The sequence below is a fragment of the Fusarium flagelliforme genome (assembly GCF_020744385.1).
Source record: "Fusarium flagelliforme strain FIESC 12 MPI-CAGE-AA-0113 chromosome Unknown B0J16scaffold_6, whole genome shotgun sequence".
NCBI lineage: Eukaryota > Fungi > Ascomycota > Sordariomycetes > Hypocreales > Nectriaceae > Fusarium > Fusarium flagelliforme.
In genome coordinates this window covers 567,603-581,973 of record NW_025763508.1, presented here as the reverse complement: position 1 = coordinate 581,973, position 14,371 = coordinate 567,603, and the positions used below count along the sequence as shown (strand labels likewise).

The window sequence follows — 14,371 nt, the reverse complement described above, 5'->3', positions numbered from 1 at the left end:
GTGCGCGCTGCCTAAACTCTCTTCACGTTTGATCGCGCCCTCACGTACCTTCCCCTGCTTTCTGCTTCCCAACCTTCACTCTTCCATAATGTTATTACTTCGCCTCATCATTCTTTAACAATGACCGCGAAAGACTCAGCAGTGGAGATAGGCGATACCGAAGCCTGGATGACAGACTTGACCAAGGGCTACGACTACAACTTTCGCCTTTTCAATGTCGACTCGGAATCGCGACACTCAACTTTCAATACCACGCAGAATCCACCGCCTGCCAAAATTCACCAGAAGAAGGGCTCTTATGAGCTACTTGATACTTCTCTTATGGCGTATTGGAGACCCTTGACCGAAAGAAGGGGGGTCTGGCTCGGACCGGAAGAATCGCATTCATGTTCTAGTTGCGACACATGCGCGCCTTCAGAATATACAACAGAGGCACAACCAGAGTGTAATAGAATTTCACCCACAGATGTCGCTATCGCTATGCCTGGACCCGAGATGCCAAACTACGAAAGGGTTAACTACGAAATGGCCCTTTTCAATGCGAATATGGAGGAGCTACGACAGCATCGAGCTTTCGCATCCGAGTTGCTTCATCAAGATTCTCAACAAATAGACCTCATCCTCGAAGGGAAACAACCGGAGAGCCGAGAGGTGAATCAGAAACAACTCAACTCCGAGGGCACATCGTCAGTCCCACGTCTAACAAATCAATTCTTCCCACAAAGATCTAGCGACAACTCGATCAACGTCTCATCGGGCGGCGACACAATTCATGTCGCAACCGGTGGAGCGAACGGGGGTCCGTCGAAAGCTACGACTGCAAGAGTACCTAAGAGGCCTCGTGTAGCAAAGGGAAATGGAAGCGATCCGCCGAAAAAGAGAGGTCGACCGCGCAAACATCCACTGCCCGAGCCAAAACCACTGCCCGAATCGAAACCATCCCAACCAACACCAGACAACCATGGAAAGGCATAGGACAGCCTCTCCTGGGGTGTCAAATGGGTTGTTATATGGATGCTCAACAAACAACACAGTTTCTCACGCATTGTGAATGTAATTTTGCAACTTGAGGATCGCCAAGTTCAAGAGTTTATGGAAACATACGTTTGCGAGTATTCCGTTTGGGACAAATGGCAAAAGGAGGCGGGGAAAATTCCACGCGACGCACTCCAACAGCATGCAGTAGAAAAGGGGCAAACTGTCAACGAGCTTCTAGAACAATCTCGTCCTCTTCTTTGCACTGAGAAGATAACCCCGGAAGATCGAGAGATGGGAGTCGTATTCCTGCTCGGTTCAAAAGTACCAACGCTAGCTCAGCAATTCGAGGTCCTTGAAGATAAAGCTGGCTTCTTGCTTATGGATATCGAGTGGAACTACATCCAGGACGCTATCGACAAGCAACGAATTCCGATTCCAGTCGGACTGTCAGGCATAGAAAACATCAAAACAGAAACTGTTGCTCGGGGCGAGTACCTTACCGACCTCAATATACCCCAGCTAGTACCGGATACTCGATCTTTTGCTCCGTGCCAGCAGTATGGACACAGTACTCCCCCACCTACACCCTCTTCTCGACTTCGCGATATGCTTGATGGTAAGTATCGCGACTTTTTGGACGAGGAAGAGAAGAAGCTGGAAAGTGAAAGCACCAGCGAAGATGATGGCGAAGGTATTGGAAACATGGTGATCCCGGAACCAGAAAAGGATGAGGAGTACTGTCCAAATACAAAGAAGAGATCTTCGAACAGGACCAGAAAGATGACTTTCAAGAAGAAAGAGAGCGACAAGATGGCCCAGAAGAATACCGGAGGTTCCCGAAATCAGAAGAAGCTTCAAGAAGACTCTGAAGCTGGAGAGGATAGCAATCATACACAAAAGACACCAACGAAGCGAAAAAAAGGGGTCACTCCGGGCGAGAGCGATCCTCCTTCTTCTGGTCGAATCAAGCTTATCGTCAGAACGTCTCGCAATGCCACTCCTACCAAGCCAAAAGGTCACAAGTCTGTGGATGTCATACGCGAAGATCCCTTTGCTCCTGAACCTGCACCCGTCTCAACAGCAAGAAGCGCAGTTTCCGCCAAACATGCGATATACGCCGCGATGTCGACAAGCGCCCATTTCGCCCAAACAGCTGTCCGTAGGAGCGGGCAAAGCAACGAGACAGAGATACCCAGGATACTCAGAAACCAGATCCAGCCAAATGAGCTTCGTGTGGCGTTTGAGAATATCAGATCAGGATCAGAAGGCGTACGTTATGCGGATAGGGCCAGCTTTGCTTGGACAGCAGAGAAGGCAGATTGTGCCGGGATTGCTTTTGAGGCTGACGATGCGAACGAGGTACTGACGGGAGAAGGGCATGATGCAGAGGGTACTGCTTGAGAGGTGCTTATTTTACGGGACTTAGAGTGAAATCTTTTGGTTGGTTTACGTAGGTATGATTGATTCTGGGAAGCTTGGGCCTTGGGAGATATCTGTTTGTTCTTGACATAGTCAGGTTTCTTTTTATACAGAAGGAACAAGCGTTAGCTTAGATTGCCTACCTACCTAGGTACACAAGCGGTGATATGGTCTTGCAACTTGATGACAAAGAATAGAGCAGTAATACAATCTACCTAGGTATTGAAAACATTCCGTCCGAGTATGGCAACGTACGGCTGTAAATTAAATGTGCTTTCCCGCTGCATCGTACCAGTGTTATATCTATGCAGGTAGGTGACAAAAGAATTATCCTCTAAGACTTAGGAGCGTTAAAATAAAGTAGCTTAAGTACTAGTTCATCCCAGCATAAAGTAACTAAATCATTTTGTCTCTTATGCTTTTCGGGGCCAAATCTTCGAGGCCATGTACCGCGCAAACTGATTGTTGCTGAATAGGTAGGGCAGGTAGGTAGGTAGACCAATCTCCGCTGGTTCTTTCTTTGTGACACCGAGTTTACTACCTATGGAAGCTTCCATCTGATTCACCCAAATTTGCATGCCTGCAGTTTGTACTCTCCGCTGCCAGCTGCCGCACTGAATGCGCACTGCCGGGCATCTTATCACCAGGTGTGTAGCAAACCCCAAATAGCTCGGGCACCTTCATATTTATCCTCAGGGATATCCTCCCAGAGCCAAAGCTCTTTTGATTCATTACCACGCAAAGCTACCATTAATCATGAACGCGATCACTGCCAAAAGAACCAGAGAGTCTTCAGGGCAGGTCTGTGATCTCATAGCCGATCTACCTGCTGTTCCACTGAAAGAAGACGTCGACAAAGTTGATCAAACTGATTCGGAGGATGAAGATGACCAAGGCGTTCAGTATCGCCTGACGGTCAAGCCTTCCAAAGCTCGACGCATCACCGAACGGCAGCGCGCTGGGCAAAAAGCTCTGCAGGATTTTGCAAGGCAGTCTCAAGAGAAAGCCTCTGCGAATTCTGGCAGAAAGAGGTTCGACCAGGTCAGTTCTAGCAGTCTTGACAGCGAACCCGATCGAGAATATCAGATAGAGCTCTCCGAAATGGCCAAGGGGAAAAACATAATCGTGGTTTTGCCTACAGGTAATCTCCTCTCGTTAGAACTGGCCACAGGCTCCATGCTAACAGATGCAGGTTCCGGCAAAACCAGAATCGCTGCTAACCTGCTCGTACATTGCCTTCGAGAAGAAGTAGAATCTCGCAGTGTTGGTAACCCCAAGAAAGTGGCCTTCTTCTTAGTAGAAAAGGTTGCACTCTGTGAACAACAATATCGCGCTCTTAAGGACTCCGTTGGGGGCCATCCAATCGAAATGTTCACAGGCGATTCCAAGGGCTTGAAAAAGAGCAAGAGCTACTGGGACACTCAATTCAGCGAGAACGCCGTCGTGCTCTGTACAGCCCACATTCTGCTCGACTGTCTCAACAACGCCTTCATCACCATGGACCGAATCCATCTACTCATCTTTGACGAAGCCCACCATGCAAAGAAAAAGCACGATTACGCAGAAATCATGAGAAGATACTATTTCACTACTCAAAAGAGTGAGAGGCCTCGAATTTTCGGAATGACTGCTTCCCCTGTGGACTCCAAGACCAGCGATGTGAGAGAATTCGCCCGTGAACTTGAGAGAACCTTGGACGGCGAGATCGCAGTACTTTCCGACAAGATGCTCATGGAAGCAATGGCATTGCAGGTACAAGTTGAAGAAACAGTCAGGTACAACACGCTTGAGTTACCAGAAGAAACAAAGACGCCGCTCTGGGATTCGATCTCTAGACTCGTTTCTCGAAATGAAACATTTGAAGCATCTCTCAGCTTTACGAAAGAAGCATCATCAACACTCGGCTCTTGGTGTGCAGACCGGTATTGGCAGCTTTCGATCACTGAAGACGAGACCAAACGACTTAGCGACAGGACTAAAGCGGCTTTTGTTGGTAATACAGAGCACGTATTGGCAAGACTGGACAAAGCAAGAGATGCCGTCCACCAGGTCCGAGAAGTTGTTGCAGCCCACCAGTTTAATACCATCACCCCTGAATCCAACGATTTGTCTTCCAAGGTGAAATGCCTGCATGGAATTCTGGTTCATGCCTTCACAGCTGATGATGCGAAACGCTGCATTGTTTTTGTTGATCAAAGACACACAGCCTGCTTGCTTGCAGACCTTTTTAACCAGGCGTCAATGGCGATTCCAGGGATGACTGCCGGGTACATGGTGAGTTATACTTCCTTATTCCTAACCATAAGTTAACCATGGTAGATTGGACATAAAGCGGGGAGTGGCCACATTGGCAACATGTCTCTTTCAGAGCAATGTTCGACGCTCCGGAAGTTCATCGATAATGACATCAACTGCCTTTTTGCAACGTCAGTGGCAGAGGAGGGAATTGATGTGCCCGAGTGTGGTCTTTGTGTTCGATTCGACCTCTACAGCTCAGTCATTCAATATGTGCAGTCCAAAGGGCGCGCCAGGTCAAAGTCTTCGCGGTTCATCACCATGCTGGAGGATGGTAACATGAAGCAAGCCCGCACTATAAAGCAAGCATTGAGAGATGTAACAGCTGTCCAAAAGTTTTGTCTCGGGCAACCTGAAGACCGCAGGCTGCCAGACGAGACATGGAGTGAAGAGATGGAGAGACAAATCGAGCGGATGAGCTACCACGTATACGAAACCAACGCAGGAGCGCGCCTCACGTTCCCTTCTAGCCTCGAACTGTTGTCCAGATTCGCTGCGACCTTACACACAGGTGATGGTTTAAACACCAAAGCCGAGTACCACGTCTACAGGGTGACGACACAGTATATCGCCACTGTTCACCTCCCGCAAAACTCTCCTCTCGTCTCCCAAACAGGTTACCCACAGCGTAGCAAGATTCTGGCCAAGTGTTCTGCGGCTTTCGAAGCCTGCAAGAAACTCATTGCAGGAAAACACATCGACGAGCATCTTCAGCCCAAGTTCATAAAACAAGCCCACAAAATGCGCAATGCTCGTATGGGGATCAGCCCGAACAAGAAGGCCGAGCATGACATGCGTGTAAGGCCCAACATTTGGAGTTCTATTGGAGAATGGACGGACTTTTACCCGACAACGATTACTCTCAACATGAAATCGGGACAAGAAAGAGAAAGTAGGCCATTGATTCTTCTTTCTCGCAAAGCTCTTCCGCAGTTACCTTCAACTCCCTTGTTTTTCGGCAACGGACGGTCAGGTGTCGTTGAGTTGTTATGCTCCCAGGAACCTCTCAGTATAACTGCACAACAAGCTGAAGGACTGACTGCTTTCACACTCAAGATCTTTGATGATGTTTTCAGCAAAAAGTTTGAAGCAACTTGCGACCAATTTCCCTACCTTCTCGCGCCTTCGGCAAGAGACAGCCACGAAGCACCACAAATCGATTGGGACACCGTCAGTCTTGTCAAAGAGAACGAGTTTCTCGACTGGAATAATGCGCCAGATGATTTCTTTGTCGACAAGTTTGTAGTTGATCTCTATGATGGAGGGCGCAAACTTATTCTCAAAGGTATCGACAAGACGAAGAAGCCCTCCGATCCTACACCAGAGGGTGTACCCGAGCCGAGGTGTCGTGCTTATAGGTCTGTGGAACCTACCATCAAGGAATACAGCAACAGTTATTTCCTCGCATCCCGAAAAAGGCGAGAATGGAACGATGATCAGCCTGTCGTTAGAGCAGAGCTCCTCTCGTTGCGACGAAATCTGTTGGATGAATTTCAGGTCGATGAGGAAGTTAACAAAGACTGCTTCGTCATTTTGGAGCCGCTCAACGTATCGCCCGTAAGTTATATCCTAGCTTCAAAACGTATCTAACATTTCTAGTTACCGCTCGACGTCGTTTCTATGGCACTCAAGTTCCCAGCAATCATTCACAGGATAGATTCCGTGCTGGTCGCCCTCGATGCGTGTGAAGTTCTCGAACTCTCTATCCCGCCTGTACTAGCTCTCGAAGCAATGACCAAAGATAGCGACAACACTGATGAACATGACAAGCAACAAATCAACTTTCAAGCCGGCATGGGTTCCAACTATGAACGGCTGGAGTTCCTTGGGGACTCTTTTCTCAAGATGGCTACGACAATCGCTATCTTTACACGAAAGCCCAAGGGTGACGAATGCCTATACCATGTTGAGCGTATGTTGCTCATTTGCAACCAGAACCTTTTCAACACTGCTGTCGACTGCAAACTCCCAGAGTATATCCGATCTCTGGCATTCAATAGACGAACTTGGTACCCCGATTTGACACTCATCAAGGGCAAGGCTCTCAAGGCAAATAAAAGACAAAGCTTGGCCGACAAAACCATCGCAGATGTCTGTGAAGCTCTCATTGGTGCTGCGTATCTCTCGAGCAAGGATGACAAGATGAACATGGCCGTCAAAGCTGTGACACAGATGGCCCGATCCAAGCATCACTCTATGGTGACCTTTGATGATTACTATGCCGCGTTCAAGGTTCCAGATTGGCAGAAGGCTAATTCAAACGCCAACCAACGCAGACTGGTGCAGAAGGTAGAAGAATCCATCGGATACCATTTCAAATCGGCGCCGCTGCTCGAAAGTGCGTTCACACATCCATCTTACACGTACTCCGGGAGCGTGCCACATTACCAACGCCTCGAGTTTCTGGGAGATGCTCTCCTTGATATGGCCATTGTCGAGTACCTATACATGAATTTCCCACTTGCGGATCCCCAGTGGTTGACTGAGCACAAAATGGCGATGGTATCCAACCATTTCTTGGGTTGTCTCTGCGTCAAGCTCAACCTACACCACCATCTTCTAGCGAACTATTCGATATTCAGCAACGAGATTCGAGATTATGTGATCGAACTTGAGGCAGCTGAGGAGGAGGCCCGCAAAGAAGCAGAAGAGAAAGGGACTCGCATGCGTATGGACTTTTGGCGCAACATAAAGCCGCCACCCAAGGCATACGCAGACTCGGTCGAGGCTCTCGTCGGGGCCATGTTTGTGGACTCTAAATTCGACTATTCTGTCGTTGAGAAATTCTTTACCAAGTACATTGTCCCATATTTTGAAGACATGTCCCTTTACGATACTTTTGCAAACAAACACCCTGTCACGATTCTTACCAAGATGATGCAACGACAGGTTGGTTGCAAAGCGTGGTCTGTAATGTCAAAAGTCGAGGTTCCGGATGCTGAACGGGGCATGGATGTTGCGACCGAGGATGATGTGTTGAGTGCTTTCATAGCACATGAAGTGGTTATCACAAGCTATGTTTCCACCAGTGGATGGTCTGGCAAGATGAAGGCTGCAGAGCTAGCAATCGAACTGCTCGAGTCCTTTGGTGGCGATATGGAAGCGGCGAGGAAGCGTCTGGGTTGCAACTGTGACATTCGGGTTGATGATGTGGAGATTGACCATGGCACGGCTGTGTAAAGGTTTCTAGGACCGCCGTAATGATTAATAGGGACAGTCGGGGGCAGGAGTGCAGAGCATGTCTTGTTATCGAACAATGGTACAAAGTGGGAGGGTATTGTTGATTGATTTACATAAGGATTCTACATAATCATGTAGCGTTGAATAATCAATTAGCTCCATTGGTAGGATTGAACATTGGTGCAGAGGATGCTTCGTCGTGCTTGCGATATCATGGAGTTGGACATGATGTTTTCAAACGTCAGCATTTTGTTAAGAACATAGAGCGTAATTGCACATGTAGCGTATAACAATTAAGCTAGCCCTCTTGGCCAAGTGGTAAGGCGTCGCACTCGTATGGCGTAAGCCAGAAATGACATGCGAAGATCACTGGTTCGATTCCAGTACGGGGCATTAAATATTCTTCTTTTGCTGTTTGGCATGACTTTTTGCGATGTGTTCTCGAGTTCGTGATGATTTTATGGTGTTGAGGATTGACGGTATCTATTTTTGCTGGTGCCTGCCACGTGATGGTGCAGCGAGTTGAGGAAGGAGCGTCGGTCGCCGTGGTGCCTTCCAGACTTAAGGATGGGTTAGAAGGACTTTATTTACCTGCAGACTTTCCTACGTCCTACAGGATTCTCATTCAATTCACTCTCAACAAACAATACTACAAAACGGGTGGCATGCGTTGACTAAAATGCCACTTCCGACTAAAAGTCTTGTCGTAACTTTACTCGGCAAGCCATGGCAAGTTGACGATAACTACAAGAGGATACAGATATTGACTGATTCGTACAGAGCTACTGTGGATAAGGATCTATTCAGACCGCCTACGTCGCCTCGAACCCGGCTACTCGCCGTTTCTTCTGCACAAGTGAAACGTGATACAAACAGCTTAGTTGTGCTGGAAGCGACCATCGAGCTGAACCAAGGACCCATGAAGAGGGCACAACTTCCTTTCTGAGTGCTGGTGATGCTTAGGAGCCTCTCCAGCAAGACTCCACGCAGATACGTAGCAGCAATAGCAACAGCGACAAAGGACAGCAGCAGCGACACCAAAACATTGACAACAACAACTTGTTTGCTCTTGAGGCGGCCATCTAGATAATCAGGAGCTCATGAAGAGGGCATAACTGCCTTTTGAGTGATGGTGATGCTCGGGGTAGCCTCTCGAGGTACATCGCAGATTGCAACAACCATAGCAGCAGCAGCAACAACACACTTCTACCTTACTTGCTACCTGCTCGAGCAGCCTCTCACGGTCCAGCCCGAGCTGCTTGGTAGTCCCTTATGTGCGAATGGAACATCGATACAAACAACTTGCTTGTGGTCGAGGCGATCATCAAGATAGCCGGAGGCTCGTGAAGAGGGCACAACTGCCTTGCGAGTGATGATGAAGGTTGGATTAGCCTCTCCGGAGATCTCGCGGATAGCAACAGCAGCAACAGCAACAACGGCGACTAATCCCGGATACAACTACATATCCTATCGAGTACCAGACACCTACATCCAAGCAATACCAGCAGCAGAAACAACAGCAGCAGCAACAACAACAACAGAGTCCTTCTCCCTTCCTTGCTGCCTGCCTCGAACAACCTCTTGCTCACGGCTTGATCTGCTTGGAAGAGCTCCTTCAACAGCTCCGGGCGACGCCCTGAGCAAGAGGACGGTTCCTATGAGAACATCCCAGACATCGTCGCCGACTAGAAGACGCTTCGTGTCCCAGCCCATGAATTTGCTTGTTGCGGTAAACCTTTCTCCAACACAAATCATCTCCACAGGCATCTTGGCTGCCTTAAACAAGGAAACAGATACCAACTCTCGTGCCCTGCCCGGACAACAACCACCTTGACCACGGGGGCTTATAAGACGGGGATGGCAGATCAGTTTAGGGTATATTAGATCAGGCTCTTAGGCTAACCTTTCCTGTAACCTAAAGCTCAGAAGTCAGTCCTCAATAGACTCCAGTCAAATAATCACGATACTTTCACTCAAAGTCGCATTATGACTGCGTTAAGCCGAAGAAAAAAGAAAGTATCCGTATTGGTATCGAGGGTACTATGACCCATCATGTAGGAAATCCCACCCACCCTGAAAATGCTGCCGTCGGAGACATCCTATCCAACCGATCATACGCCAAAATCCATTATACAAAGAAAATCCTGTCAGGTGTCGTATACCCATCCATAACTCCAGTCGCTTTCATATCTCATTCAATGGTCCTCAACATCTGCCGCACACGCTTCCTCCTCTTCCTTCTGTCGTTGCTTTTTAGCCTTGATCGCCTTCCTGAGTTTTATGGCAGTCTGCATGTCCACCTTCGCATCGTCGGCTTCGGTCAGGCCAAACTGGTCCCAGCCCAGTTCACGAATATCGATACCGAGATCGGCGAGCGAGACAAAGCCGGGCGCTGTGGGAGCAGATGGTATTTCGTCCTCCCAATCAGAGTCAGAGTCTTGATCGTTGGAGGCTTTGGTGTGACGGGGTGTATTGGTACTCCTGCGACTCTGTCGCGATCTTTGTTGAGATCGGTTAGGAGTCGACTTGCTGCTTCGAGTGCTAGGACGAGTGTTCTTTGGACTCTTTGGTGTCTTAGGGCGCTTGGCGACAACGGGCTCGACAGGTATCTCGAGTAGAGAAGGAGGCTCAACAGAAGCCTTGAGAATGGGCACAGGTTCAAAAAGACCTGGTAGACCCGCACCGGTTCCATAGGCGTCTTTCATTAGGAGACCCTCTTCGTTACGGCGCTTCTCTTTCCAGGCGACGAAGGAGTCCACTGAATCCTCGCTTGCATCGGAAAGATAAAGATCAAGGTTGATACCATCACCAAAAGGGTGACCGAGATCCCGCTCGATTTCCCTTCGCGAAGGAACCAGTGTATCAGCGGAGAACTCGTCATCGCCTGCGTTGTAGTAGCTGGCTTCTTCCGCTGCTTTGTTTGGTTCAGGCTCCGGATGCAATTTGATTGACGGGGGAAGAGATGCGTCAATCGATGTGCTTGGGGTGTGGTGGCCCACGGATCTGGGGAATGGGTTGCTGGAGAAGCCAGACGACATCGTCGATGGTGTGACGCATGGTTGTGCCTTGAAAAGGGATGATGTTCGCACGGGGATGTGCTCGTTGATGTCGTCGAGACGCTGACTGCGAATGCTGGTCATGGTGCGAGATCGGTTAAATGACTTGTCCATGGACGAAGCACTAGTTGGGCGTGAGAAGTGAGGCATCTCGTTAAGAGACATGGCCAAACCTCCATGGTATGATTCTGGACGTTGGTTGTGCCTTTCATGGTGGTCATAACCATAGCTTGGTTCGAGGTATGAGGTGGACCGGTGTTCCGAAAGTCTAAACCGTGATGGTACAGTTGGGAACGGCGCAAAGTCTTCATCGTCCTCTTCAACAGGCTCAATCTCGACATGATTGAAACTCCTGCCTCGACTTCTACCTTCGCTTGTCCTTGGCCTTGATCGTTGTACTGGTGGGGGTGATGCTGACGGTGGTGACAATTGTGGCGGCAATAGAGTTGGAGGTGATGGAGGTCTATCGTAAGAAAAGCTCGAAATTGAGGGATGTAAGCTGAGAGATCTCGGTTTGCGACTTTTTTCTTCTTCTTCTTGGGGAGAAGCAAATGCGTTGAATGATCTTCTGCGGTCTGCCTTGGATAATGTCGGTGCTCTGAGACTCGTGAGACTCGCTTTAGGAGACTCGGATCGTTTTTCACGGAGATGAGATTTGCTGGTTCTTAACAAATCGTTACCAATTGGACCAGAGTAAGATCTTCTCCAAACTGATGAATTAGATTTCGACCGCTTGTCCCGCTTCGTCCCGGAGTCACCATGGGGGACACCAGGATAAGGGGCGTAGTCATCATCATCATCCTCTTCGTATTCACGGTCGTTAGTGGGTAGCTCTAGGTGACCACTGCCGGAGAGTCGGTAGTAGGCCTTTGTGGCGGCGCTATTAAGGTTCAAGCCGTTATCGCCCAGATTTCTCTCGGCAACGTCTTCATCGTATTCTCGCGCACCGGTAGCCGATAGCCGTGAGCGAAAGTTTGGATGCGAAAACTCTCCCTGTGCATCAAGAACATCGATAAATGAATGGCGTTTGTCCTGAAATGAATCGATTGAACTCTCTCGACGGTGGTGAGTCGGAATAGAGGGTACTGGGGGTGGGTTCTCAGTGCGACCTCTTGAGGGTTTCTCGGGAACACTCCAGGCTGAGTTTGAGCTTCGAATACTGCGTGACAGAGAAAGTGGCCGTGAGGCCGTAGAGTTGGCTTGGTTGGGCGCTGTTGTTGGTCTCGATTGACCGTGAAATCGAGGGACCATGGGAGGAGGTGCTATAGAATCATGGCCATAATCATCTCGTGATACTGTCGATAATTGCGCTTGGCTGCGTTTTCTGGCTGCTCGCTGCAGTTGATCCAAGACGTTGGGGCCATTACCAGACACTGGAAATGTTCCTGGATCCTTGTCAGCTATTGTCTTGGTTTTCTGCATGTCGCATATACCTTGAATTGGTGGTATCGAGGCTACAGTCGCATTATATGACTGACCCTTGACTGAAGCCCTCTTCGCATTCGATTTGCGGGTAAAAAGGTTGCTGAAGAAGCCCATGATGATAGCCGTTACCCTGCCATGCAGGCCGGCATCAAGAGAGGCGACCGCGGATTATGAATTGATTCGAGTGGCCAGCTAAGCAATGGAGGCAAATTAAAGCTGAGGTCTCAAGGACCATTCGTGCATTCCGACCTGAAATAAAAAGTAAGAGGGGTCCAAGAAAAAGGAAGGTACGAAGGCGTGTTTTAGTAGAAACAAAAATGAGAAGAGGGAGAGAAAAGAAACGAAACTAAAACGGAACGTCACAATCTTTGGACTAATGCAGGCCAAACGATTGAACGGATCCAGATCCAGATTTTTGGGATCTGGGGGGGCGGTCGTTAGACTTTAAAGGATGAAGGGCGAGGGCGTCTATTCGAGAGTCATAGCATTTGATTTGGAGCTGCTATCCCTGGTTAGAGAATCTTCCGTGCAAGCTTCCACTTAACAAGATCCTTGACCGAAAACAGACAAGACACTTGGTTAAGTACAGGGGTAAAGGAAACTAACAATGACGCCAACCGAGTAAAGAGGAGAAGAAAAGGACCCGCGCTTAGATGCGAATGGAGACTCTAAACATGGGCTAAAAAGGAGTCGGACCCAGGCTAGAAGAAAGTGACAGGCTACGGTCTATCTGTGCGTTAGTTCTTGATACAACAAAAATGAGATTTGACTCCAGTCTCCTTGCGATTCAATGGCATTCAATTCATTCTACACCAGCATGAGATATAGATTGTGTCAGACACACAATTCCTTCCAAGATATTCTTTGTCTCAAGATCATCGAATCAGAGGCTGATTGTCCCCCAGGATCCGGATCAGGGGCGTCTGACTTGCAGCTTGTACTGTAGCTCAAGCGCTTGGGGCATGGACCCCCCTGAACTCTAAAGTCTCTCTCCCTGGAACAGCCCAGAACACAGAAGCAGGCTGATCGATGCAGGGACCACAACTTTGCTTCAGGGGTTTCTCTGTTACTGTCCGAGTGACACGGGAGAAATGCTGTGCACACGGGATGGCATTTTAGGGATAAGCATTAATAATAACCATTAAATAACCATGGTAAAAAGGGGACAATAAGTGAGTCCTCTTGTTAAAACGTTTGCGATGGTCAAACTGGGGATCATCAACGGTATTAACCGACCCGACTGACGCCATCTGCAAACTTTTGAAACGGCGTGGCGATGTTCCGAATCTGGTTTCTGATCAACATGGGTCAACTTATTTTAGGCTACGTACGCAAGAAATGCTCAAACAAGACCTTTTACCTGACACGTACTCAGACGCATGAAGCAAATAAATGAGATATGACTACAAAATAATATGCAACCGGCTTATAGAAGCCGCATTCCCGATATCCCCACGTTGGATAACACGTATATCACGGCATTACTTTTGTAGGCGAGACCGACTGCTTGGTTCGGGAATCATGTCAAATGAGGAGATAGCAGAGAACAAAGGAGTCAAAGGAGATTCCCGTTGTGGGTTTTAACCTGAGTTTACAAGGCTGACCTTACCTAGGTTGTATTTACAGGGGATGGACCCTTGAGGTTTGTTAAGCGAAACGAAGAATGAATTGTACACCTCCGAGTCATTGATACGGCAACGCAATGTATACCATGTAACCAAACAGATCATCTGTGTTACATGAACACAGGAACGGGCCGCTGCCTGAAGAAATGATGATACCGTGCCTTTCGTCTATAAATTGCCATGTGGTATTTTGTTACTCTGCTTGTGCTTGTGTTCATGCTTGTGGCTCTCACTGTAACCTTTGTAATTGAGATTGTTTCACACCGATAGTTACAAAGGATCATGAGATCACTATGCAGTAGCTGATCCCAATCACTTCGTTACTAGTGCAGGACCGGTTCCGCGAAGCGATACGAGAGTTGTAACAGTCATGTTGCGATTTGTGACATGAAC

General features: G+C 48.5%; 5 protein-coding genes and 1 non-coding gene across 6 annotated transcripts; 4 read left to right on the top strand and 2 right to left on the bottom strand.

Moving 5' to 3' along the window:
- Nucleotides 1-120: 120 nt before the first annotated feature.
- B0J16DRAFT_387016 (uncharacterized protein) lies at nt 121-975 on the top strand (the record flags this gene model as incomplete). The annotated part of the gene is made up of 1 exon (XM_046131627.1): nt 121-975. One exon carries the CDS (start codon nt 121-123, stop codon nt 973-975), a length of 855 nt encoding a protein of 284 aa, XP_045979762.1.
- Nucleotides 976-1,092: 117 nt separating this feature from the next.
- On the top strand, nt 1,093-2,379 carry B0J16DRAFT_402619 (uncharacterized protein; the record flags this gene model as incomplete). The annotated part of the gene is made up of 1 exon (XM_046132664.1): nt 1,093-2,379. The coding sequence occupies one exon, from the start codon at nt 1,093-1,095 to the stop codon at nt 2,377-2,379; it is 1,287 nt and encodes a 428-aa protein (XP_045979761.1).
- A 774-nt stretch (nt 2,380-3,153) lies between these two features.
- Nucleotides 3,154-7,872, top strand: B0J16DRAFT_364077 (uncharacterized protein; the record flags this gene model as incomplete). Its single annotated transcript, XM_046129919.1, has 4 exons — nt 3,154-3,538; nt 3,584-4,671; nt 4,717-6,249; nt 6,292-7,872. The coding sequence occupies 4 exons, from the start codon at nt 3,154-3,156 to the stop codon at nt 7,870-7,872; spliced, it is 4,587 nt and encodes a 1,528-aa protein (XP_045979760.1).
- A 301-nt stretch (nt 7,873-8,173) lies between these two features.
- Nucleotides 8,174-8,265, top strand: B0J16DRAFT_t263. The gene has a single exon. It is a non-coding gene; the product is annotated as a tRNA-Thr (tRNA).
- A 351-nt stretch (nt 8,266-8,616) lies between these two features.
- On the bottom strand, nt 8,617-9,639 carry B0J16DRAFT_322674 (uncharacterized protein; the record flags this gene model as incomplete). The annotated part of the gene is made up of 3 exons (XM_046125724.1): nt 8,617-8,940; nt 9,115-9,314; nt 9,375-9,639. The coding sequence occupies 3 exons, from the start codon at nt 9,637-9,639 to the stop codon at nt 8,617-8,619; spliced, it is 789 nt and encodes a 262-aa protein (XP_045979759.1).
- A 326-nt stretch (nt 9,640-9,965) lies between these two features.
- Nucleotides 9,966-12,780, bottom strand: B0J16DRAFT_167396 (uncharacterized protein). Its single transcript, XM_046122336.1, has 2 exons — nt 12,362-12,780; nt 9,966-12,313 (listed from the first exon to the last, which is right to left on the bottom strand). Exons 1-2 carry the CDS (start codon nt 12,465-12,467, stop codon nt 10,068-10,070), a joined length of 2,352 nt encoding a protein of 783 aa, XP_045979758.1. The 5' UTR covers nt 12,468-12,780; the 3' UTR covers nt 9,966-10,067.
- Between the last annotated feature and the right edge of the window lie 1,591 nt (nt 12,781-14,371).

What these genes read in the sequence shown, in the direction of transcription:
- B0J16DRAFT_167396 (XM_046122336.1), bottom strand. Translation starts at nt 12,467, where the DNA reads ATGGGCTTCTTCAGCAACCTTTTTACCCGCAAATCGAATGCGAAGAGG. An exon ending in CTCGATACCACCAATTCAAG is followed by an intron (nt 12,314 to 12,361) that starts GTATATGCGACA and finishes ACAAGGATCCAG; the next exon opens with GAACATTTCCAGTGTCTGGT.